Source organism: Arachis duranensis, chromosome 8, assembly GCF_000817695.3.
Source record: "Arachis duranensis cultivar V14167 chromosome 8, aradu.V14167.gnm2.J7QH, whole genome shotgun sequence".
NCBI classification, from domain to species: domain Eukaryota; kingdom Viridiplantae; phylum Streptophyta; class Magnoliopsida; order Fabales; family Fabaceae; genus Arachis; species Arachis duranensis.
In genome coordinates, this window is record NC_029779.3 from 37,217,403 (window position 1) to 37,244,727 (window position 27,325).

General features: G+C 34.3%; 3 protein-coding genes across 3 annotated transcripts in view; 2 read left to right on the forward strand and 1 right to left on the reverse strand.

The window, feature by feature from the left end:
- LOC107462531 (trafficking protein particle complex II-specific subunit 130 homolog) overlaps positions 1 to 8,131 on the reverse strand; it is a gene marked incomplete in the record, with an annotated part of 11,550 nt that extends 3,419 nt beyond the window's left edge. The window contains 16 exon segments of the mRNA XM_016081127.3: positions 1 to 323; positions 558 to 770; positions 878 to 1,059; positions 1,062 to 1,353; positions 1,519 to 1,732; positions 1,844 to 2,007; positions 2,683 to 2,773; positions 2,909 to 2,970; positions 3,103 to 3,264; positions 3,388 to 3,477; positions 4,119 to 4,279; positions 4,407 to 4,497; positions 4,619 to 4,802; positions 5,239 to 5,420; positions 7,080 to 7,309; positions 7,806 to 8,131. Of these exon segments, the coding sequence (XP_015936613.2) occupies positions 1 to 323; positions 558 to 770; positions 878 to 1,059; positions 1,062 to 1,353; positions 1,519 to 1,732; positions 1,844 to 2,007; positions 2,683 to 2,773; positions 2,909 to 2,970; positions 3,103 to 3,264; positions 3,388 to 3,477; positions 4,119 to 4,279; positions 4,407 to 4,497; positions 4,619 to 4,802; positions 5,239 to 5,420; positions 7,080 to 7,309; positions 7,806 to 7,869 (2,705 nt within the window).
- Positions 8,132 to 10,311: 2,180 nt separating this feature from the next.
- LOC107462516 (oxysterol-binding protein-related protein 1C) lies at positions 10,312 to 11,601 on the forward strand. Its single transcript, XM_016081112.1, is given in 5 exon segments — positions 10,312 to 10,488; positions 10,566 to 10,613; positions 10,616 to 10,684; positions 11,097 to 11,180; positions 11,281 to 11,601. Coding segments are annotated over 5 exon segments (699 nt in total).
- Positions 11,602 to 22,954: 11,353 nt separating this feature from the next.
- On the forward strand, positions 22,955 to 26,245 carry LOC107462547 (uncharacterized). Its single transcript, XM_016081149.3, has 7 exons — positions 22,955 to 23,702; positions 24,104 to 24,244; positions 24,343 to 24,456; positions 24,565 to 24,738; positions 24,930 to 25,045; positions 25,741 to 25,810; positions 25,956 to 26,245. The coding sequence occupies exons 1-7, from the start codon at positions 23,208 to 23,210 to the stop codon at positions 25,959 to 25,961; spliced, it is 1,116 nt and encodes a 371-aa protein (XP_015936635.1). The 5' UTR covers positions 22,955 to 23,207; the 3' UTR covers positions 25,962 to 26,245.
- Positions 26,246 to 27,325: the final 1,080 nt, after the last annotated feature.

Below are 27,325 nucleotides of genomic sequence, written 5' to 3' on the forward strand. Positions count from 1 at the left end.
TCACTTGCCCAATTTGGAAACTCAATTTTTCCATTATGAAGAGTCAAGCGTTCAACCTTCTTCTCATAATTTAAAGAGTCTATCTGAGCACCGTCTTTCTGCACCTTGTTGTCATCATTCTCTGATACACCAGCATAGGTTTCCATCTCAATGACATGCGAGTCATCAATCTCCAACCCTGGGCCAGTATCAATATACAAGACAGCACCTTTGAGGGAATAATTTATCGGTCGAACTAAAATACCAATCCACTGACGTTCATTTGTTAACAAAGGCGAGGAAACAGCAGCATCAAGATCAACCAGAGCTCTAGGCCTTAACACCTAAAAGGGAAAAAAATGGAATTATTAACTGATGCAAACCCATTTTTGTAATTTAAACAAAGCAAAGAGATTATATAACAAAAGCCTGTAGAAAACCAGTCCAGGTTTTGTAGGTGTGGTAAGAGGAAAGCATAAATGCAAGGTATAGGAATATAAAATGGATAAAGACATGCCTATCTGATATTTGACCAGTTACCATTTTTCACCCTGTTTCCTGTTAAAAGGGTAAATTACCTTCAAAATAGGTTTAGCCGGCTTTTCGTAACTCATGAAATCATCAGTATCTGCAGGACCTATTTTTGAAAAACTATGAGATCTAAACCTCAACTGCCCAATCTGCCCAGTAAGAACTCCAAGAACATAAGATCCTGGTTTCTGGGGTGGCAGATCCAAGGTAATAGTATTCCGACCAGGATGTAACACATTAGGTGTAGAACTCTGCAATGCCTATAATAATTAAAATAGTTGAGTTATTTGGTGGAGTTAAGTAGAAAATAGCAGGCTTTCCATACTATTGATAAAATCAGTAAATTAATATGCCCAACAGGAAATACCTTTGCACCTTCATCAACACTAGATGTTGGCACTAACGTAAGATTAATTGAATCAAGAGTTATATCATCTGGAAAACCACTCCAAACAGTAACAGAAAGGGTACCAGGATCCCTATCACATAACTCCAACGGTGGTCCAGGATTTCCAGAAAATGTTATTAATGATGATACATCTCGTTCAAAAACAATCCTTCATCAAGAGAGAGTAACCTCACACAAGATAGTAAGTAACCAGCTTGATCATTGAGTATCTTCTGACACTCGGCTAAATTAGGGAGGACCTCAGCCAACAAGTCCTGCCATCCTTCACCGGAATAAAGTGCACAAACCTTCTCATATGACTTTGCAGCTTGATCAAAATGCCCATGCTTAAAGGAGACAGCTGCTATCTCACCATCAAGGACAACTCCATGTCTTTTCCACAAGGAACGATGATAATTGTCAGCAGCACCTTTAGTTAGCTCCAAATATTTTTGCTGGCAATAACATGAAAGAAAATTAACAAAGAGAATACCCATATGGCACTATAAATTAATGCTAAACAATCAGAGAAATGGATATAAATTATGGGAAACTCTCTTAAGGGATCCTAAAAAGCCATTTCAATGAGCTTACAATTATATGTCAGCCCATAATGGTACCTCAAATTCCTCAGATGATGATAATGATTTCAACAGTTCTTGGCTGGAAATTGTTTTCTTCAAAGCATGCTCAGCAGCAACAAAAATCTCAGCAAGCCTCATAGGCCGGTCAATTGAGCCATCAAAGTTTCCAGGTGAAGAATTAGTGCGCGGTATGGAACTTGGAGGTACTTTCTGTGATGGCGACATCCTTGTGGATGCATCAAAACCTGATCTGTCAGTATATAAATCAGAGTGATAAAACCTAAACTGTTACAGCAACATAGGAATTCTGTACAGATTAATGAAAGTGAGTCCATTCGGAACAAAATACATTATTCATTACCCTTCGGTTATACCCTGGCGACCATCAAATGTTTCAAATGCATTTCCAGCTGAAAGTGAAGCCCTCCGCCTGTTGGCCTCTCGCAGCAGCACAGTAGGTTCAAGAGGCAGGGGCTTCCTCTGGATACCAAAAGGCTTGGTTCTAGACGTAGTTTGAAGAATCACCTGCAAAGACAAAATCATATAATTTAAAGCGAACTTGCATACATAAAAATCTCGGGAAAATAATAATAGCTTCAACAAATAAAATGTGTTTGGAAAACATTTTTTGAGTAAATTTATTCTTTTCTTTTTACTTTTGAGTAAAGTTCTAACTCTATTAAAGGGAATATAAAGCACTTTCTCTGATACTAAGATAATAAGAAATGACAAGAAGCCTCCAAGCAAGTATTAGGAGAAACAGAATTTGTGAAAAATGTGGAATTGAAACTTCCGCATGACAAAAATAGGCATATTTTGTTTTATGGTGTATTATTCCCTTTCGCTTGGGTAAAATGTATGCATTTTTAAAGGAAAATATTTTAAGTCCCAACCTCCAGATCTTAAGCAGAGTAACAGACCCAGTAGTAAAAATTACATTTTTTTTACCGATGAAGATCAGATGAATAAGTTTGCTGAAATTTCATGACTGTGATCTATAAAATTATATCAGCTCTGGATAGGATAATTTCCTCTTTCATGGCTAATAGCGTCAAATTTAACCTTCAATTGAAATACTTAACCTTAGGAAAGATAAATCAGTATAGTGATGCAATAAGCAATTAATAATATTTTCTTGAGTTTATACTCACTGGGTAATACAATCTTCTGTTATGTGATAACAATTTGGTTACAAATTACCTTTTCTTTCTCAAGCACCTCTGCTGAGGCATCTGCAGGAACTGAAGGCCAAACTGCTGGCTTAGGCCAAGATAGCAAGCTGAGAGCAGCACTGTTCACAAGGAAACAAATCATCATCAAACAATGAAAACAAGGAATCTAGCCAAGTGTGGTGTAATAAGCATTAGATTATTAACTAATAGAATCAAAATTGATCACAACAAGATAACGTAAGTATGAAATGTACCTGTTGACAGGACTTCTTTCAATTTCAGTTCCATATCCAATTAAATAGGCAAGCCTCATGAACTGCAACATATATAAAATTCAGAAAGCAGGACTAGTGAACAATGGTTCGATGCATAATATCAGTGTAATCAGTAATCAACCGGGACAAAAAAATATTAATATGGGTCAAAAAGGAGAACATGATGCATCTACCTTCACTCTTGCTAGCGAATATAGGTCACCTAGAAGATGAAAGAACCTTTTCTCTATGTCAGGTGCCATAAGTCCATCATTATAATTAGAAAGTATTGCGTCAATTAAAGCCAAGCAAGCAGTTACCACCCAGGTTTCACGCATGCAAAAGGGCAGAATACGCTGAAAAGAAACGTCATACAGAATTCAAAACAAGACAAATAGAACAGAATTGTATGGTTCAACTGAAATAACTTAGTAATAACCGCAACCAGTGAAAAGATTATGAACTAGAGAATCAAATACCTCATGCAGTGCCAAAGATTTTGAGAAGCTTATTATGAACGAATAACCTCTTGATGCAACCTCAAATAGACGATTTAGCTTGAATAAGAGCTGCAAACTTACACTAAAGTTGTGAGCCATGTGATGGTAATCAAATAATTAGTCACTAAATGTAATGGGAATCTGATTAAGCATTGTTGCAGGTTACTATCCAACCCATGCCATTGAGAACTCAAATAAAACTATATCAATAAAACTTTACGGACCAAAGTTGCAATGGAGCGTTAATCACTAATCTTTTTTAACATTAAATGATGAATAACTTCCATGTCATACTTCTCTAAGAAAACCTAAAGGAGATTCACCAAATGCAGAACTCTATATAAGCATAAAATATGGTTCCAGGCTGTCCTATCATCATATTTGTTAAAAGTACTTGTGGGATCAAACCCATATACATAAGGTAACTATGAAAAGCACATCCAATAAGCAGATACACCCAGATCAAAGTTAGAGAAACAGGGAGTGTGATATAAAGTTACAAAAGTTAATGACTTTCTAAAGACATACAATAGACTGCTTTTAGTTTGACTATGAAATGCATTTTAAATTAAATGAATTGCACTACTAAGATACAGCCAAGTGTATAAACGCTAAATACCAAAGACACATCAATCTAAATATGCTTTCCAACTGAGGCACTAAAATATGTACATGGTTCGTGTAATAGAAGTGTTTTAGTTAGCACAAACCTTTGATTGACAGGCAAATAGATACTGTCGAAATTCAAACTCCCTGAATGAGTCATCTTGGACAATCTGCGTCAAAGCTTTGTTTCCTGGATTAAGCAATGCTGCTTGATCGTCACCATGGTCTGCCCCTCCAAAGTCTCTTTGCTTTCCAGTGTTGTTAACTGCATTCAGTCCGTAATTTGGATCAAAACAATCTGTAATGTTCCACAAGGGCTTCTAAAGCACAAAACAGCTAGCTAAACATTATCTTGGTAACAACAGCAACAAAAGAAGCTAAGCAGTATGCACCTGTTTCAATATAGCAGAGTTCAAGTTCATCATACTCCCGTAAGGCATCATCATGGAGGTGTGCCATTTCAAACATAAACGCCAAGCTTTCCTGAAGACAAAACACGGATTTTTTTAGAAGCAGCAGAAACCATAGGCTATGAAATGAATAGCTTGGGCATTAAGAAACATTTATTGCACTGATGTCCATAATTCATAACAAAAGGATCAACCTTCAGAATGAAAAAATTACAGAAGTTCCAGACTGGCATGAGCCGCTGTTCGCTGAGCTTTCTTATCTCTTCCTCATAAAATTGTACACGCTTATCCAGTGTATTTCTGATGCACTCCATTATCTTTGATTCTAGATCTTCCCAAAAATTTGATTCAGGCAAATGTATATCATACTTGCAGCATCTAAATGGGATTCAACCAGTGTTAAAAAGTGTCAAAAGGGAATGAAAATAAATTTTTTAAATAACCAAGCAATCTGTATTTCAGAAACAAATAAGAATACAAGCTTGAATGAACGACTACTGTTTCTAATTTTGGTAAAACTGCTCCTTACAGCTTTCTCTAATTTTACCATCAAATTTACAAAGAAATAAGTAAACAGATACAAATATGGCAGAATGATGCTATAGAAAGCAACTACAGGGTTAACCCTCAAAATTATACTCCAAGCCTATTTTTATACATTGATATGCCATTTTGAAAAAAAAAAAAAAAATCAAGAAAACCTTGAGTAAGAAAAAATCAATTTAGACTGATATAGCTGATAAGCCATTCAATATTTTTGGCAGGAACGAGGAGTGAACAATATAAGATTGCAAATCTAATTTTTGAAGCTTACCTTTCTCTTTTTTTGGTGTTAAACTCAACTTCAAGTTTGGCATATACTTTTTTTGCCATTGCGCTTGCCTTATCATTTGCTGGATGAGCTCTAGATACAAATACAATAAACCATTCTCTCTCATCATTTTGGACAATTAATTTCAGACGTGGTTTGAGGATCGTTTTGAACTCATCAAGATCCTGGCAAGAGAAAGTGAGAGTTAACCTACACAACAGATTCGAAAACTGCAATGAAAAATGATAGGAATAAATGAATAAAAAAATTTTACATTCCAATGATTGATAATTTGGATATGTTCTATTTTTCCCACATGCAGTAATGCTCAGCATTATCATGCGAGAAATACAACAGAATTCTTCATCAACTCCATGAAAGGAAGTTCCTTATAACAAACTTCAGTATCGTTGTACCAATACTTACTCTCCCTGCATTTGCAGAACTTCCAAAAAATACAGGGGAAAATATCATTGTATCTATAAATATATTTCAATTCTGTTTCCAATTATTGCTCTCACAGTCATTTTCAAAACTCCCAGAAAAGTGAAAAAATCATTGTATCACCCAATACTCTCCCAACATTTCCCATAAGCAACAAACTAGCTATAGACATCTGGTTGAACCAACCCAACAGGATTTGAGATATAATCTTTAAGTCGAACAACAATTAAATATGGAAATGAGATCAATTGGGAAGTGATATTAGACATATACCATGAACCAAAATGGATTAACAATAGTGACTACATGGCTGCAACGCCTACAAAAATCTTATATAAAAGATATAAGAGGTTGTTAGGGTACTAGTAATACTAAAGCTGAAATTGTTAGGTTCAACCATTCAAGGATTAAAAAAATGGTTTTACCTTAAGAATGATGGCCCTTCACTAAAAGTATTTGGATTTAAGGGTTGGACAAAGTATACACCCACCACTACCTTGTCGTAAACAATATATATGATGCGATCAGTTAGGATTAAATTCCAACCCACCTAATAAATAAGGCTATGATAAGGGTAAGATGCTAGTCATCCAACAGCTAAAAATAACACCTAGTCAAAGAATATGTGTTCTATAGCAGTGGCGGACTTACACATTGTTATGGTTAACTCCCACCCCAACCAAAAAAAAAAAAAAGAAAACGAAAAAGGAAAGGAGTAAGAGTTCAATTTGACGGTATCAAAATAAACTATATACCATAAAAAGAATGTTTCATTCTATGTGATGCTATGAAATGTACAAATACATGGACCCAATAAAATTCCCAATTTGCTATAGGTAACAATTGAACCAGTATGCTTTGCATTTTTTTTCTTTCATATATTCAACAAAAGTATCTTTGCTAGGTTATATACAAAAGCATCCATAACAAGTCAACAAATCCATGACTACAACAACAAAGTTTTTTAATAGCTGAGTTCAGCTACATTAACCAAAAGATGACTTCACATCTTATTGTTAACCATGTGTATAAACAAGCCATTGAAATTCAAGCCATTCCTTTAGTCTCTACCTATTCAGCTACTCTCCATCTGATCTTCTATTTCTAAAGGGGATTATACATGTCTTTTATTCACTTGACCAAACCACCTAAGATAAGAACGCAATTTATCATATTTTCTACAGAAGATCCTATTCGAACTTTCTCTCTCCTTAATAAATGTTCTTACTTATATCCTAGCTAGTGTGTCCACTCATTTACCACAGCACCCTATCTCATCAACAATGAGTACATTCTCATCAATTAGCCATGAAACATGGTAAACTAACCTGAGGCGTTACAATATCACTGAAGCTTTCTGCTAGACCTTAAAACATGCAGTAGACAAGAATACACATTACCTCACAGGTAACAAGTACAATAGTTGCATACGGCTCTCGAAACCAAAATAACAGCTGCTCCTGAGGGAAGCGGCTCCGTAGCCTTGAATCTGTAGTTAATATGAACTCAGCTGGCAACTTCTCGACTAAGACAGGGTTCCGTGTCTTGTTATTCAAAGACCCTTGCTTGAACGGCAACCGTGCTTCAAAAGCAGGCTTGACAGCCGGCCACAAGTCACTCACATCCTCGACTAAAAATGAAAAAAAAAATCATAAGAAAAAATATTTAAGAAAATGATGCAGCAATGAGGAACATAAATCCAGTCACATCCAGACCAATGATAGCCTATTTCTGAGAGCATAATTGTTTCATACATGATAGTTAGCCACACCAATGAGAACAAGTTAAGACAACTTAGCAATTATCATACTAAAGTGCAAAGCCGTTAATCTTTCACACACAAAAAGCTAATGTTGTAAACTTCACTTCTCCAAAGTTCCTTGCACATAGAACAGCCAAATATAGATACATTCCATTTACATGATCATCCAAACAAACAATATAAACTGAACTGTGACTAAGCTTGATTCAATTTATTCCCAACCAAAAAAACTGATCCATCAGTGAAACAAAAATGAACTTTTTTAGGATTGCGCAATTCGAATTTGCTAAGAAGCTATGTAAACGAATAGATCAAATGCTAAGCAAAGAGCGATAACGAGGAGATCCCTATTTTGGAGGAATACCTGAAATGACGAGGCGATCGGAGGTACTCTTGATGGATTGGAACTGAGCGAGGAAGTTTGCCATGGATCTGCGGAAAGGAGGTTCTACAGAATCAGCACTCAGCAGAGATCCATGGAAATTGGAAAACGGAGGAGAGTGTAGTGAAGTGAAGTGAGTGAGAGTATGCTTCTTCGATGGTTATGGAGTTTCGTTCCTCCAGAAGTACGGGGTGTTTGAGAGAGAGAGAGAGAGAATGGTTTTTGCTTTGGGTTCACGGCCACGCCCGAAGATCTAGTGCTTCGCGGTGTACCCCAAATGATTGTTCCGACACCTCATCACAGTATCCCACCGTTACTATAGTTCAGATTTCATTTCATTCCTTTTTATTATTGTTTTCTTCCTTTTCTATTAAAGGGGGGAAAATGAGGAAAACCTAAATTGGATCCAAATTCTTTTTCAATGGAAGTTATTTTAGTTTTTTATTTTTGTTTGTTAATTGGTTAATTTCTAAATTTATAAATTATAAGACCAGTTTTTCTTTTTTGAAAGGATTGTTAGTTTGAAATGAGAATGCATTTTTGTCATAAGTTTAAGAATTAACGGATAAAAAAAATGGATTTGGATTCTCTAAAGTTTGAATTTCACTTTAGAGAGTAAAATATGATCTTCTATTCTTGAATAGTTTCTCTTTCATATTTATTTTTGGTCCTACCTGTAAAATCAATGATAAAAGATTACACTTTATTTTCTAAAGTAAAATTCAAACTTTAGAGGATCTAAATAAAAAAAAAATAAAGTACTTACTCGGAATAATTTAGTCATTTTTGATATTGACTTCACAGTGATATTTTTCAGTTTTATTGGAGTTTGGTGATATATACAAATCTCGGATATATTACCTCAACACAAATTGGATCTTCTTATATCGCTAAAGTTTAAATTTGTCTTCATAAAATCGATCATCAGATTTTTTTACAATTGTTATCACTAAAATCTAAGGATTATATTTGTTAATTAAAATTAAAAAGATAAATATAATATTAGAAAAATATATATAGCAGTAAATATTATCACAGATAACACACAATCTTTTTTTATATTAAAAAATTGGAAAAAAGACAGATAGGTTCTTGACTTTTTAAAATTTTGACAAATACATCCCTCACAAAATTTAAATACAAAAAAGTCCCTGACTTTAACAAATGGAGGACAATTTAGTCATTTCGTCTATTTGTCTCTCATACACCAAACGGAACTGGCTGACGTGGCTGAAACGGTGTCCAGGTGTCCATTACGGTGCCACGCTAGAAGGGGAATAAAGTTCGAAGAACAAATAAGTCCTTGACATCATTTTGCAAATAAAGTTCGAAGGACAAATAGGTCCTTGAGATTTTTTTTTTCATTATGCTTCTATTATGTTTCTATTATGATAACTTGTTGTATTCTGCAATTTAAATTATTTGTATTAAAATTGCAGAAATTGAGCTTGTTCTGTTTCTACTTTTTTTTCTTAAATTGCATTAGTTCAGTTTTAGTGTATTTGTGTATTATATTAGAATTTATTAAATTGCATTAGTTCATTTTTCATCATATCAGTGGCATGAGTTAGCATCAGTTCATTTATGCATCAAGTTAGCATTAGTTCATTTGTGCATCATTCATGTATTAAGTTAGCATTAATGCATTTGTGTATTATATTAGAACTAGTATTTTTATCCATAATAACATTACGAGAATAATTTTTTTTAAATTATAGTTCACTTTGTTCTAACAGTATAAATTATGCATGACACAAAAGATTTATAAAATCAAACTACTTTTACAAAAAAGTCGTAAGTTGACAAAAATTTATGACTAAGAAGACCAAGATATCCGCACATAAAAAATTAAATAATAAGATTTTTAGTTATTAACTAATATAAAATATAATTATATATAGAGTAAAAATAGTAGAGAGAAATATAAAAATGGAGAGAGATAAATGAGAGAATTTAAGAAAGGAGTTTATTAATTTTGAAAAAAATTCTCAATGACCTATTTGTCCTTGGAACTTTATTTGTAAAATAACGTCAAGAACTTATTTGTCCTTCGAACTTTATTTTCCTTCCAGCGTGGCACCGTAACGGATACCTGGACGCCGTTTCAGCCACGTCAGCCAGTTCCGTTTGGTGTATGAGAGGCAAATAGACGGAAGGACTAAATTATCCTCCGTTTGTTAAAGTCAGGGACTTTTTGTATTTAAATTTTGTCAGGAATGTATTTGTCAAAAATTTAAAAAGTCAGGGACCTATATGTCTTTTTCCCTAAATAATTTTTTGACTTTTTGTCTTTTGAACATTTGAAAATATTTTTAAATTTTTTATTTCTTTAAAAATTGGACATATATCCCCCTTTTTCGTTCTTATGAGTCCGTTAGATCTAACGAAAAAGTATGATGTGACTTTTGTTGTGCTGATTTGACCGTTACATATGCACATGTGGAGGAGTAATTTTTAAAACGAGACAAATTAGTCTCCCTTCTTTAAAATGGTGTCGTTTCCCGTCTTCTCCAGTAAAACCTACACCCGCGTCTCACCTCGCGGACTTCACCATGCCTCTTCTCCTTGCCGCCTCTGTCAAATCCGATTCAGCTACAGTTATGAAAGCAACCACTCTACCGGTGGTGGCAACAGCAGCAGCAGCAACAAAATAACAACAACAACGGCAACCACGGGCGGGAGAGCCAGCAACAATAGCAGCAGGAGCAACCGCTGCTGCCGGTGGTGGCTGGTGATGTGAAGATCAACGACCTCATTGGAAATGGAATCTCAATAATACTATACAAGTGGGTGTGAATTATGGCGAAGGATGGAGGCCATGGTGGTTTGTGCTCCAAGACGGCATTCTCTCCTACTTCTTCGCATCAACCCCACTCTCCATTTCTTTTTTACGGAAATGGATCCTCTCCATTTTTTGTAACACTTAAGAGAATATAGTGTGATCTCTCACCTTTAATTCTATAAGTAGGACCAAAATTAAATAAGAGAGAGAAAGCAATGAATGGTAAGATCAAACATTGGATATCATCCCCTTTTTTTTCCACTGGAGAGAATTCACTTCCCTTTTTTACAAGCTACAATGTCAATGTTTTGCATAAAAAAAAGCTTGCACAATAATGTATTTGTGAATCCATTCGCCGCTCCACCACCTTCCTCCGCCAATTCCAGGAGACCCGTCTCCATCCTTATCCTACTTTTTCCTTTTCCACAACAACTCTACTTCTCTATTTCTTTTTTACAAGCTATAATGTCAACGTTTCTAAATCAAATAAGCTTGTGCAATATTTTCGCAACACAATTTCAAATCCCAACACCATCGTCAAAACTCAAAGGCCCTTTGGGGAAATCCACCTCAAGGTTTTTTTTTGATTTTTCACTCTAATTTAGGTTTCATACTAAATTTTCAATCTCTTTGTTTTATATTATTATTTCTATATGTGAATTTCTTTGCGTGTAGGTTTCGACGATTCGAGAGAGCAAATCCGATAATAAGATATTTTCAATGTTTACGGTAACGAAGAGGATGCACTTGATAGCAGACATAGAGGATTGGACGGCATGAATGGAGGCATTGTAAGCGGTGAAGGACATGCTTCCAAGGATCTCGAACAGCGAGCTAATGGCGTCACTAGACAATGTGGGCGTCTCGACAGAGAAGCTGAGGCAAAGGCTTCTAGAAGAACGGGTGAGTGAGGCTGCCATTCAGGATAGCGAGCAGATCATGAGGACAGAGTTCAAAACCAGCTTGAAACAGCAGCATTTTGATGAAAGGGACTAATTTGTCCCGTTTTAAAAATTTTTCCTCCACGTGTACATTCATAATGGTCAAGTCAACACAATAGAAGTCATATCAGACTTTTTTATTGGATTTGACGGATCCATATGAACGGAGAGATGCATATGTCCAACTTTTAAATGGGTCAGAGACTTTAAAGTATTTTCAAATTGTCAAAAACAAAAATGTCCGTAGAGCAAAAAATCAGAGACTTATTTATCTTTTTTTTTTAATTTAAGAGAATTATATATACACGTAAATCTTGTTTTCTAGATATATGCTTTACGATGTTATAAATAGATACTTTTATTTGTTTGTTGACCATACAATTTTACTAAAAAAATACCCTTTCAAAAAATGAAAGATTATGTACAAAAGAAACTCAAATTTTGTAAAATAAGATTGTTGTGTATATCATTATGAAGTTAAATTTTGGCTAACAAGTTTTATCATTCTAGAGCTTAATTTTTTAGTAGTAAATTTGGTGGGACAAATGTCAATTTGTTTGAAGAGTGGGGAGAGAGATAAGAAATACAATATTTTTTAAATTTTGAAGTCTAAATTCTAAAATCTAAATTTTATATTTTGAATCTTAAATTATAAGTTCTAAATTTGAGTTATTAATATAAAATATAATAAATAAAAAATAAAAATAAAAATACAATACTTCTCACTTTGTAATTTGATATTCTTCTATTTTTATTTTTTTTTTTTGTCAGATAAATGAAATATCCCTAATCTTTGATTTTTTTATTTAAATTAAATAAATACATCAATTAAAAATATATAAAATATAAACTAATTACATAAATGCGTAAGGTTACACATCTTGGATACTGAGGGGTGAAGTGAAAAAACAAACATATCTTGACAACTAAGACCCGTGCTGTGACGATACGACACCGTGACATATCCAAGGTGTACCCGATATATGTGTGACGTGGTAGATCGGATATTGAGCATCCAAGATAAGCTTGAATTTGGAATTGGGTTTCAATATCTGAGATACGTGTAGAACTTGTAATTATGGTCTCAACATCTGAGATATGGTCAAACGTGTAATTTGGGTCTCAGCACCCGAGATATGTGTATTATGATTTAGGTGTCTCTACACCTTAGATATCTTGGAGAATAACTCTTATTTATATCTTTCCATCCTCAACCATCTCTTCACAATTCAATCTTTTCTTTCCCTTCTTTCCGTTTTATTCTCATCAGAGCTAAAACGTCCAAAAGAAAACCTAGATACAAACTAAATAGGGTAAGGTAACACCTCTTTCATCATCACTAATAATCCTCCCAAGACCAGTGATGCGTGAGCATCTTATACCCCTTTTTTTACTATTATTTTCATATTATTTTTAGTTAGATTTTATTTATTTTTATTTGATTTTAGTGCAAAAATCACCTTTGAATGCTACTTTGAGTTTTTCTTGTGTTTTTATGATTTTAAGTGAAATTTAGAGTAGTTTGAAGAAGACTGAAGCAAGAAAGGAAAATGCTCGCAGCACCCTCCTGGGCAATGAATGCCCACCTGGCGTTTTGCGCCAGCAAGGGGCACTGGCCAGCAACGTTGCACTCTTCCCCTGGCATTTTACGCCCATTCCTGAAGTTAAACGCCAGCAGCAGCCCGGTTCACACCTCTTTGAGCCTCCAAGCGGATTTAACACTTCTTAGTTTTATTTTATTTTCTTTTTGTAATTTTTATTTACAAACAATATCTTTTAGGTTTAGTATTTAATATTCTTTTATTTTATTTTTATTTCCCATAGAAAATTAGGTTAGTATTTAAAGGAAAAGATTAACCCTAGTAAAGGGTTGGAACATTATCTTCTTCCTTTTGCACCTTTCAGAACCCTATTTTCTCTGTAAGTTATGAGAAACTAAACCTCTTGGTTAAGGTTAGGAGCTCTGTTTATTTCTATGAATTAGAACTATTATTCTTCTATTTTAATTAATGTTTTGATTTAATTTTAAGGATTATTTTCGTTTTTAATCTTATGAATTGGGTGGAACGAGAGTATGACCCTTTTCTACTTGAGTTCTTGTGATTATCGAGAGAGTTATCTCGCTTGAACTACAACTTGAAAATAAATTCTTCCTAAATTGCTAATTACATGAACTAATTGGGATATGTGACATAAAATCCTGTTAGCTTTGGGTAATTAAGGTTTTTGTGGCGTTAAACTAGCTTTCTGAACTTAATCCTCTAATTAAAATTGAGTGACCACGAGATTGGCGTTTGATGAGAATTAAAGGAGATTAAATCACTAAGAGATTAGGGTTTAATCACTTATGGTTTGTCATAGAATGAATCATTCATTGTTAAAATAGTTAATAAGACGTTTTAATCTGGAAAAAATAAACATCTCTGAAACCTTAATTGATTTCTCATCATTGTTTTACACCAAACCTTTACCTGTTTTCCTTTACTTGCTTGTTTATCATCTTATGCATTTACAACAACACCAACTCTTTTTACTGTTTGCCTAAGTCCAACTGGACAACCATTGCTTGCTCAGTCCGACAATACTCGTGGGATCGACCCTCACTCACCTGAGGTACTACTTAGATGACCTGGTGCACTTACCGGTTAAGTTGTGCGAGTTCTAATGTCGCGCACCAATCAGGGGGAGGTATATCCCAAAAAATAAAATCAGCTTCGACTATTAAACTCTTTTTTGCCAGGTAATCTGCACACATATTACCTTCTCTATATATTTGAACAAAATGAATATTCCAATTTCTTCTTTTTAATTTGTATATCTCTTTGACCACAGCATTAGGGTGGGAGGCCAAACTTTCTCCCTTGTTGAGAAGCTTTATCACTGCTCCATCATCTATTTCTACCACTATTTTTCGAAAATCCATTGTCCATGCTAACTCCAATCCCTTCTTCACACCACAGAGTTCCGCCATGAAAATTGTTCCAATTCTGATTTTGTGCGAGAAGTCTGCTATCCAGCGCCCCTCTTCATTCTGTAAAATTACTCCACAACTAGTAGTTCTTGGGTTGCCCTGAACTATTCTATCAAAGTTCAATTTGATCCATCCTGTCGGTACGGGAAAAACATAATTCAAAAGTTTCGAAACAAAGAGAAAAACTGGATCAAAGAAGAAGAAGAGCTAAAAGCACATGTCCTCAAACACTTCCAAGACATATACCAAGAACAGGTAAATATTATTCCAATTGACAATTTATCAAGTTCGATGTCTAATTTCAGTACCTCTGATTGTAGGAAACTCATAGCTATGCCTACAAAAATGGAGATAAGAAGAGCTATTTTCAGCATCAAATTGCTCAAGGCACCAGGAAGTGACGGACTTCCGTCTCTCATCTACAAGAACAACTGGGAGATAATGAAAGGGAAGCTCTGTAATTTCATCTACAACTGCTGGATCGAACCAAAACAGATAAAACAAAGCAACACCACCCTCTTGACGCTTGTCCATAAGCTCAACAACCCTGAGTTTATAAGTCAATTTAGATCTATTGCTCTTTACAATGTGTGCTACAAAATTATAACTAAGATTCTGGTTGATAGAATAAAGCTCACCTTAATGACAAAATTGCGGCGCATCAATCTAGCTTTATCCTGAGAAGGAAAATCCAAGACAACATGGTGATTGCCAAGGAGATGATGCACACCATGAGAAGAATGAAAGAAAAAAAAAATAATTTATGGTCATCGAAATTGATTTTGAGAAGGCATATGACAGGGTAAATTGGAACTTTATAATGAGAAGACTTCAAGAATTTAATTTTCCAAGCCACCTAGTCAATTTGATTATGAATTGTGTCCAAACGGTTTCTTACAGCGTGATTTGGAATAATAATAGAACGGAAGAGTTTGTACCTAAAAGAGGCTTGAGACAGAAAGACCCCATCTCTCCCTACCTGTTTGTCATCGGCATGGACAAACTTTCTCACCTCATAGAAGACCGTGTTCATAGAGATTTATGAAAGCCAATTAGAGTGGGAAGGGAAGGACCTGACATATCCCATCTTATGTTTGGGGATGACCTTCTCTTGTTTGCTGAAGCGATAATGGATCAGATTAAGGAAGTGACAAGGGTGATTAAAATCTTTTGCAAAGCATCTGGACTGAAAATCAATGAAGATAAATCTGCCATTGTTTTCTCTAAAAAACTAATATGGACATTTGGAATGAAATCACTAAATATTTGGGTTTTAAAAAATAAAGAGACTAGGCTGTTACCTAGGGGCTATGATCACTAGCAACAGAAAAAGAAAAGAAAACTTCAAAGACATACTAGAGATAGTCCATAACAAATTGAAAGGGTAGAAGAGTAAGTGCTTATCACTTGTGAGAAGACTTACACTAACTCAATCGGTATTAATCCCAGCTCTCAATTTCAGCATGCAACAGAAAAGAGTACCAAGAGAAACTTATTTAGAGGTGAAAAAATTGCAAAGAAGCTTCATATGGGGAGATAAACCAGATAAGAAAAAAATACATTTCATAAGTTGGAAGACCTTTGTCAATCGAAACATTTAGGAGGACTAGAATTCAAAAATCTCAACACTATAAATGATACTTTTCTACTAAAAATCATTTGGCAAGCTACGGAGAATCCGAAAGCACTATGGGTTCAAATACTTTTTAATAAGTATCGCAAGAAAAATAGGTTATGCTAGCAAAATGAGGAGATTCACCATTTTGGAGAAAAATTATAAAGCTATGGCCTACGTTTTTAAGTTGTTCGATTCACTATATTGAAAATGAATTATCTACACTTTTTTGGAATGAAATTGGATACAGAATAAAAGAATTCTTGTAAATAAAGCGTTAAATTCGAACACTGTGAATGTTGAAAGTCTAGTGTGAAAATGGACCAAGCAAAATGACGAATGGGACATAGACAGATTTAATTCGAACTTGCCTCATGAGATTGTAATGAAAATTATATGCAAACCACCACCTCAGATAAAATTAAAAATTTTATAGAATAAAAAAATTATAAAAAATTTAACCAAAAAAAATTTTAAAAATTTTTAGGATGATAGAAGAGAGTGGAGACTAGGGACGGAGTCACACTCAATGAAGAGGGGGCATTTGCCTTCACAAAATTTAAAAAAAAAACTATTACTATATATACCACTTATTATATAATGTTTGTTTCGAAATAAAATAAAAATAATTCTTTTGTATTTTATGTTAAAAAAATATTTTGTTAAACTTAACACATAATAATTAGATTGTTAAATTTGATTTACTATAAAAAAATAAAAAATAAATTCAAAAAATAGTAATAATTAACTTCATTATATTATTAGTTAATTAATTGATAATTAAATTGAAACTTAAATTTTTAATTAAATACAACTTAAATTATTAGTGTTTTTTTAAAAATTATTTAAGACAAAAAAATATATTATATATATTAATATACTGTAATTATTTTGGTTAAAAATTTTATTTATACCATAAAGACTATAATAAATAAATTTGACAATTAAATATGAGATAATAAAAAATAAAATAATTATTTAAGAATATATATAAAAAATAATATTTAATCATGTTAAAAATAAAAAAGAAAGTCATTATAAATTATTTTTTGTTATTTTAAATATGATACTATGTGTGTAAAATTATATTTTTATTATTTTAAATACTATAATAAGTGATTATGTGTATATTTCTAGTTTTTATCAATATGTATAAATAGTTCTAATTAAAAATTTTGAATATATCTAAATCAATTTGAATTGGTCAAATGGTCAACTTAACCGTTTGCTTAAGTAACTATTAGAGTTTAAATTTCGTCTCGTATGTGTAACAACTCATTGACTGCCAATTATAAATTCTTAAATGAAACTCAAATTCATGACGAATTTTTTTAAATGTCACACGATGAGAATTTTTATATTAACGCAACCTACAAAGAACTTAGAATCCCTATTAATTTTTATTTTGCCTTTTTCTCATGATCAAAACCCGCCTAAAAGACACCAAAATATCTCATTAAGCTAAAGCCTCACCTGTTCCTATTTTCATTTTTGTTGCCAATGATTATTCAGTATTTATTTTACGCAGTTGGCCTGGTCTTAAATTATTATTGGGCTATTTCACAAAATTAAAAACGTAGATCTACTGTTGTTGCAAGCATTAAACACCGAGAAAAATATTAACTTTATTTTTATTTATATATATGTTTAGCCATAACCTTAAAAATTTGAAAGGCTGGCCGGTGTCAAGCTTGGTCAACAGAAAATGATCTTATCATTTGATAGAACTCTGAAGAAAGTTATCATTTTATTTTGTTCTACAATCTTCGAGTTCAAGTGAGTTGTTTCTATTCTAGTGTAGTCTACGCTGACACAGCGACACGTTGGATCAAAGCTTAATGACCTATTTATGATGATTAATTAATGATGTTACATGCACTGTGTCTCCCATTGGTTACTGTATTTTACATGGCGGAATCGTCACTGGACTTATCCAGAGATTCTGACTCTTCCTAGTAGTAACTTTACCGAAAAAAAAAATAAAAAATTAATATTATTATTATTATTATTATTATTATTATTATTATTATTATATATGCAATAATTTGTTGGTTAATAATAAATTTTAAAATAAAAATTTTCAATTTGTAACGAATTATCTATCAGGTTGAAGGGATAGAGCCTCCTTTCATCTAAAATAAATAACCGTTAATTTAAATAAGAATTGACACTTGTGAAAATTAGTGTATCTAGATATATTTTAAATAATATTAATTGCTATTTTTATTTGTGTAGTTTTATTATGGTTCAATTTGAGTAAATAATTTAATTAAATTTTTTTTTAAAAAATAGTTTAAATATATTATATTAAAAGTAATTTATAAAAAAATTATTTTGTATTTAGTTTTTTAGTTCTAAAAGTATTTATTTTAAAAGAAAATGTGATAAAAAAAATTTATTATAAGAAAAATTATTTTTTTAACTTTTCCATAAACACTTAAAATAGCTTCTTAGAAAGTTATAATTTAATTTAAAAATTGTACTAGACATTAATATTACTATTTTTTATATGTCAAACGTTTAAAAAAATAATTTTTGAAACTTTCTAAATAGACCTAAAAAATTTAGATCTTCTAAAGTAAAAATTGATAAAATAATAAAATAAAGAGTTAATTATTATTAATTTTATAATTTTTTATGAAATATGTGTCCTATTATTTTAATTTAACAAATTATTAATTTCTTATTTTACTATTTTACCAATTTTTTTACTCTACAAAAATTTTTATTCATATCTAAAAAGCTAAATAAAAAAATTTGTAAAAATTAAAAAAAATAGTATTAAATTTATATAAAATCTTAAAAATATCTGTCATTTTTTCACCTTCAGATGTGGTTGAAAGACCCAACTAGAATGATTCTTTTTATATGAAAATATTGTTAATGTTTTTGTTGGAAATAAAGGAGTATTTGGTATAATTACAAATAAGTGGACATGTCAAATAGGACAGAGACAACATATGGAGGTATGCCGACTCAGCACATGGAAGACGTGTTTCTAACACATGGGACATATATGTGTCGTAGAATGATTCATTGGTGTTACAACACGCGATCTATGTATTGGGTGCTCACTCTATATAAGGCGAAGCTTATTACCATTTTGTTGCGAAGAGGAGAATTGTTTGAGTGTGTTTGTAGTGTGATAGAGGACACCTTAAATTTGGTAGTGTATCATAATGGTGAAATTATATGAAATACTTATGAGAGAGTGAGATTTGCGTTTGAAAATCTACTGTAAAGATGCGTAAAACATGCTGCTCCCAACTTTAAGTGTGGAGCCGCTGAAAATCGCGAAGCAGTGATTGATATTATTCGCATGGGCATAGTAAGGAGGATTGTACTCTGATCTTTCCAATTTTCGAGATGTGGTAGAATTCTATTGCTCGTAAATAAAAGTTACCTAAGAATATATTTTTAATCTTTGAAACAAACATAGGAATACGATATATTCCTATCTAAACATTTTTAGAAATACTCTAATATTTTCCCAATTACACACCTCCTAAAGATAAAACACGCCCCCGCGTATTGCTCCGACGATGACACATGCTTTACGCTTTGACGAATCTCTGACGACACTGCAGTAATACATTTTCTAACACCCCGATTATGAATACTGGACAAATATACCACTCTTCTTTTCCTGTGAAAATTAATTTCCCACCCAACCATTGTTATCAAACTCGGCTCGACCTGACCGATTTGACCGAAAAACCGGTCACCTGATCGGGCCGAGCCACTCGTTGAACTGGCCATGCACTAAACCCGGTAGAATTCGATTCGACTGGACGGATTTTAGTTAAAATCGGTGATCCACACGGTTAAAACCCGGTTCGAGTCATGCTAATTTTTTTTTTCAAAACCTTTGAAACGGCATCGTTGCTCAGTTGCCCCCTCCCCTTTCGTGAAACTTGAAACCCTAATTGCTAATCCCCCCTCCCTTCAATTGCCCCTGATGGCTTAATGGCCTAATCTGAGACCCCGACCCCGAAACCCCACAGCCAATCTTGTCTCTTTGTCGTTCGAGCTCTGCACTTGGCAGTTCCTGACGGCCTCACCCTCACCTTCACGGCCTCACCTCGTCACTCCGTCGTCTCTCCCCTCACCTCATCAGTTCGTCGTCACTCTCAGTCTCGACCTCACCTCATCAATCCCTGCCCTGCGTTCACTTCGTCGGCGGCAGAAAGCTCACAGAACCAATCAAGCAGCATTTCTGCATCTGCTCCCTCGGGTCAGTCGGGTGGTGGCGGTGGTCGTCAGAATGCTCACAAAACCAAATACAATCAGAAAGTTCTCCTGTGTCGCGGTCTGGGAACCAGTTAACCAGGTGAGCATATTTTAGTTAGTATTGTCATAGAATTTGGTGGTCATTACTATTGTATTTGATTTTTTAGACTAGTTGTTGAATCTGAGCGAATTTTAGTTAGAACTGCTATTGAATTTGGTGGTTGCTGGCTTGCTGCTGTTGTATTTAGCTTTTTAGAGTTGTTTGTTGCTGGTTATTGTGTTCTTATAGAGTTGCTGTGTTTTTAAAGTTGTTGTTTGTTGAATCAGGAAACTTTGGTGGAATGGTGGTTGCTGTTGTTGTATTTAGTTTTTTAGAGTTGTTGTTTGTTGCCGGTTGCTGTGTTGTTATAGAGTTGATGTGTTCTTATGGAACTGAAGCACTGACTTTGAGCTCATCTCTTAAACTTGATTTACTGATTGTGTTATCTTTCACTTGTTCTTATTGATTTAAATTGAGAATATATTTTGTACTAGAAACTAGTTTATTATTATTTTTAGATTATTAATGTTTGTAAAGACTTGTATGTTAAGTTTTAAGATATTATTTTAATTTTATTTATATAATTTTATATTTTTTAATTATGACCGGATTAATCGAATAAATTAATGACCCATCGATTAAATCAATAACTCGGTGACCCGGACATATAACCGAATTCATTACGGGTACAGTTCTAAAGTTACCCTCGAGTCTCAAAGTAATCCCTGAAATTAAAAATTAGTCGTAATCGTCCCTGAAGTTGATCTCCGGTACTCATAGTCGTCCTTCCGGTGAATTTCGTCCAGCAGGCGCAACCGGAAAGCTGACCTGGCGTCGTTGGTGACACGTTAGCAGCGCAACGGCTAGCTGATGTGGTGCAGTAAACATTTTGGACTCAATTTGGTCCCTAATTTTAGGTTAAAAATCCTAACCCCCAATTGACTCTCTTCTCCTTTCTTCTCCATCGCACACGTTGTTCTCCTCTACTCTCTGTCACACCAGATGTGAGTCTTCAATGTCTTCTTCATCTTCGAAAACCACACGTTATGGCTAGCGCTAGCAACGCAGCTGGGAGCTCCAACAATCCACGGTCATTTAGAAGCATCATGAGGACACAGTTGTAAGATATATCTATGAATGTTACAATTTGAAAGTTTCACCTTTTTCCACAAATTACTTCTCCTCCCATATAACAGTGTAGATAATACCCCAAGGACATCACCAGAATACTCAGACAGTATTGCTCTGAATTAGTAAGAAAGAGAATAACTATGTTAAGTTCATAAATAAAAAATTAAAAATCTGATTTCAAGCATCACTCAATATGCGCAATACTAATATAATGAAGAAATAACTATATAATAATGGCAGCTGACAACAATTGGTCAATGACAAACTGTAAATCAGTTATCAGGGTTCTATGCGAATGAATTTCATTCAAGATGCTGCATGAGTAAAAAGACATAGTTAAAGACTAATAATATGGCACACTAATCTTACAAACTAAAATTTTCTACAAGCATACTAAAACCAACCTAACTGGTCTACATGATCTCAGTCTCTCTCCCCACAAGACAAAATACAGTGCTGTTATAGCACCGTTTATTATGGATGACACAACCTGAAAAACAAAGGGTACTAGTCAAGGACTGTTCATATCACTAAAACCTTTGGATATGAATGTATTGGTTTGTATATAGCACTCTGCTTTAAGATGAAAACAGTTAAATTTACCTGTGTATTAGAAAGTGACCTGCCCTTCCAAGGCTTTTGCAAAATCAAAAAGAGGATTGCTGCAGGAGCTATGCAGATAAACAAGAAAAGAACAACCGAAGCTCAACTTTGGGTTAAGTAGCGATACATGGAGTATATCGACCATATCCTCAGGAAATTTGCAGCAACATGAATAATTTGCAATGGTGTTTGTCTACAAACGAAAGATTATCATCAGCATGCTAAGAACAAACCCAGTCACTAATCAGTATGGTATAATAGAATGTCACGAGAGATGAAGAAGATGAAGAAGATATTGAAGACTCACATCTGGTGTGACGGAGAGTAGAGGAGAACAACGTGTGCGATAGAGAAGAAAGGAGAAGAGAGTCAATTGGGAGTTAGGGTTTTTAACCTAAAATTAGGGACCAAATTGAGTCCAAAATGTTTACTGCGCCACGTCAGCTAGCCGTTGCGCTGCTAACGTGTCACCAACGACGTCAGATCAACTTTTCGGTTGCGCCAGCTAGACAAAATTCACCGGAAAGACCACTATGAGTATCGGAGATCAACTTCAGAAACGATCTCGACAAATTTTTAAATTTAGGAATTACTTTGAGCCTCAAGAGTAATTTCAGGGACCATTTTGACTCTTACCTCTCCGATAACTATGCACCCAACTATGCCGATTTTTTTTTTTTTTCTTTCCGGCAGGGTATATTAATTAATTATTCTGATATCAAATGGATCCACCTTTTTCATGTGGACGCCATTCACCAATAAGTAATAACAACGTATTCTCCAATCACCAGAACATAAATTCTCATGAATCATACCCCATTGTATAATCCTAAACCCCTTCAATCCCAACCAATCACACACTTCAGCTCAAACCACGAAACATAGTAATAACTAATAACCAATAGTGACACAACACTCTCAAATCCGCACCAAACCTCCTAAACGGGCGACACACAGGATCACCAAAAACACTATTAAACGCACGCGTTTCACAGTGCGACGAACTCGGAGAAGAAAGTTGCCGGCGAAACTTGGAGCTGAGCTCGGTTGACTCGGCCTCCCAACTCAGCCATGGCTTCGGTTCACAGCGCCATCCCAACCCGCAGTTTCCTCTCACCGGTTTCCAAATCGAAATCGAAATCATTGGCCGGCACCAAGCTGCAGAGCTTCCCGGCGTCGAGATTCTCCGGGAATCAAATTTTCTCGGGAAACAAAAGGAGGATTTTGGCGGCGGTGAATTCGTCGGTGGAGGAAGTAGACGTGATATCGGTGCAGAGCGGCGACATTACGGACCAGCAGGAGGGCGGAGCAGCTGCGGCGAGCAGGGCGGAGGTGGAAGGCGGAGGCAGCGACGGCGAGTTGGCGACTCAGGTGAGTGGATTCGGAACGGGCGAGGGTTTGTTATCGTTGGAAGGGTTTTCCTCTGCTTCGACTTCTTCAATTGGGAATGAGACTGAAGAGAGCATGGAGAAGCTTATGGATAGAACCATCAATGCAACTATTGTCCTAGCCGCCGGAACCTTCGCTATCACCAAGCTCCTCACCATTGATCATGATTACTGGCATGTAAGTAAACGCTGAAGCTGAAAGTTCAGTGTTTTTTGTTTGTTAATGCTTAGTATAGTATGTGCGTTTTGTTAAGTTGAAAATTTGGAAGAATAATAGAATTAGATTGTCTTTTTGATTTTATAATGAAAACTTGATGAGAATATAACAAGTGAAGTAGTCCAAGTTCATCAAATGATAGTAGTTAACTAGTTGATTCAAGTTTACTAAGTCCTACAAGTTCAGGTGAAATAACTTGAAGCAGTTGTTCTCCTTCAATTGAGATCGGAAGGTTTTACTTTGAGATGAGTTTGGTTTCTTCTTGTGGAAATTTTGGAATTAAAATGACTTGTTGGATGTGACGAACAACAAAGAAATTATTATTTTTTCTAGCTGGACTCATGGTTTTGGATGCCATTTAGGGATGGACACTTTTTGAGATACTACGGTATGCACCTCAGCATAATTGGTCTGCTTATGAGGAAGTTCTTAAGACGAATCCAGTTTTTGCAAAGATGGTGATCAGTGGTGTTGTTTATTCCATTGGGGACTGGATTGCACAGGTGAGTCTCTGTATAATTCATGTAAACTTGAGCCTTAATTTGGCCAAAGGGGCAACCCTTTTGGTAATGTTGGTTTAATCATTTGGCAATGATTGTAGTGCTTTGAAGGAAAACCTATTTTTGAGTTTGACCGAGCTAGGATGTTCAGATCAGGGCTTGTTGGGTTTACTCTGCATGGCTCTCTTTCTCATTACTATTATCAGTTTTGTGAGGTAAACTATGATGCCGTATCTTGTAATTTGTGACTTGGTGGTTCAATTGCTAACTTTCATGGTAATGATACTCTGATAAATGGCTATTCTCATTTTTATCCAAACCAGGAGCTATTTCCTTACAAAGAATGGTGGGTGGTTCCTGCCAAAGTTGCATTTGATCAAACAGCGTGGTCTGCAGTTTGGAACAGCATTTATTATACTGTAGTTGCATTATTGCGTCTTGACTCTCCTATCAGCATTTTTAACGAATTGAAGGCAACCTTTTTCCCCATGCTGACTGTAAGAGAAACTTCTCCTCTTTCCTCTTTCATATGTTGCATTGAAAACATTTCTTATGTTCATTTTGGTGAACTAATTTTTTTATTCTAACTGTTCCTGCTATGATTATTAACTTCAGAATTAGAAATATAAGAAACTTGATTTTTTCAATGTTTGTTCTAATTCATTCTTAAATTTATTTTCTTACAAAGGCTGGGTGGAAGCTGTGGCCATTTGCTCATCTCATCACTTATGGTGTAATTCCAGTTGAGCAAAGACTTCTTTGGGTGGATTGTGTAGAGCTCATTTGGGTGACCATACTTTCAACGTATGTCGACATCTATTTAATTTGAATAGCTGATTATTATTTATTAAAATTTGAACATCAATTTTTACTGCCATGCATTTTTGAATTTTCATTCATGAATGTTGTTAGGACAAAATTTGATGACACTAAGATGGATGATGTCGTTCCTTTTTTGGTTTTGCTAAGTGCTAACTAGTTGAGGGCACTCCTTTAGGATGCAAAAGTGGAAGATTTTTGAAGTGTTTGTAAATTTAATGCCATTGGAAACTTGTTTTTTTTCCATAAAAATCTTCCACTTGTGCATCCTCAAAGAGAGCTTTAGAGTGCTCTTTAAAAAGACTTCTTCTTTCCCATTTTATTTTAGGGGAATATTTTTTATATAGAAGTTTCCATATGCCACAATTGATATAATGAAAAGCATTATGGTGGAAGTGAACTAGTGGTACCTGCCACATCATTTTCCCAAATATTCATACCTCTGGCCTTGTTTTAAAGTTCGCTTCACTGGTCCAACAGTTAGGTCTGAAAGTTTAATCCCAGAAAATTCACCTTTATTCTGTCACTGCTTGTTCATGAGAAACTGTGTTGGTAGTTTATCTGAGGCTGATTAACCATAGCTATCTAAACTAATTGTAAAACATTTTCAGCTTCTCCTGCATTCTTATTCATGTAAAAGTCTTTGCAATTGTTCTAACATTAATGTTTGCGTTCAATAGTTATTCAAATGAAAAATCAGAAGCAAGGAACTCAGAGTCCGAGGTACCTGCAGAAGTGAAATCAATCGAGGTACGTGATACATTGATACTTCTTATGTGCCCATAATTAATTAAATTTGCTAAAATATAAGAGATATGGTTTTATTGGAACATAGTCTACCTTCATCCGATTATCTGGAATTTCTTTTTATTAACCTTTTTCTTATATTTACCAGGACTAATTTAGAATGCATGTGATCTGAAAACATTGGGAGAAAATGACTTTGCTCAATCAGATTTGAGAGTTGAGTAGAGTTCAGGGCCTGGGACCTTGTAATATGGAAATGAATTTAGAACGCAGAATGTGGGAAATGCTCATTATGTATGTATATATATGTTGTATCTCTTGGAAAATTCGTCTTTGTTAGGCAACACAATAATTCTGTAAGCATTATATTTTCAGTGTAACTGACTAACTGTGGATAAAATTTATGAATAGAGAAGTGAACAGTCTTGTATGTGATAAGTTGACTGAGAAGCATCGAGCAGCGGTACATCTAAAACATAGTGTCTGAAAAATAAAATAAAGAGAAAAAGACAAATAGGTCATTGACATTTTTTTTTAGATATTTTTGTTTTTAAAAATTGAAAAACACATTTACGTCCCTAACTCCTCCAAAACTTGGATAAATTTACTCCCTGTTGAAGCGACTCTGTTGGACTTAATAGAAAAGTCGGACATGGCTTCCGTTGTGTTGTGCTGACCTGGTCGTTGGCATGGATTTAATTGTTTGTTTTCTTAGGGTTCCAGTATATCTATGAGCGATATGGGGTTATAGGTATTACATAGAAGCATTAGAGTGTGTATGGAGGGCTCATGGTAAAAAACAGTGTCGTTTTGAAATGAGAGGATGCATATGTCCTATTTTAAAAAGATCCATGCCATGTATGCTTTCATAACGGCTAGATCAAAGCTACATTAGACTTTTTTGTTAGGATCAACGGAAGATTTTGAAAGGCTCAGGGACTAAATGTATTTGCTAATCTTTGGAAAAAAAATATCCGCCAAAAAATGTAATAACTTATTTGTCTTTTTCTTTATCTACGTATACGAACACAAACAGTCCAACAAAAGAGGCTGATAAGGAGGGAGAAGTTGGGCTGAGTAATCCAGGGGAAGAGAGAGAGAAGGAGCATTACAGGGGAATATACCCGCCACCTTATAACTTCCGTCATTTCGTGTACTGTTTCGTTGAATTCTTTGATTATTCATTTATTGCTGCATTTTTATTCTCTTACTTGATTAAATTGTGTTGCCTTGAGCTATTATTATATTAATTTGAATAAACTACCATTTTATCCCACAAAAGATTTAATTTATATAAAAAATGATCCTTGAAAAAAAGAAATAATATTTTGGTTCTTTAAATAATTGCTCTCTTATTCCTCATTTCAAACTTCTAATGAGATGTGTTAACGGTTAACAAAAATAATCTAATTATAAATTTAAAATTAGTGTAAAGGCTAAATTAAAAATTTTTAAAATATAAGAATCTAATTATAAATTAAAAAAAATTTATAAACACTAATAAAATAATTTAACCTT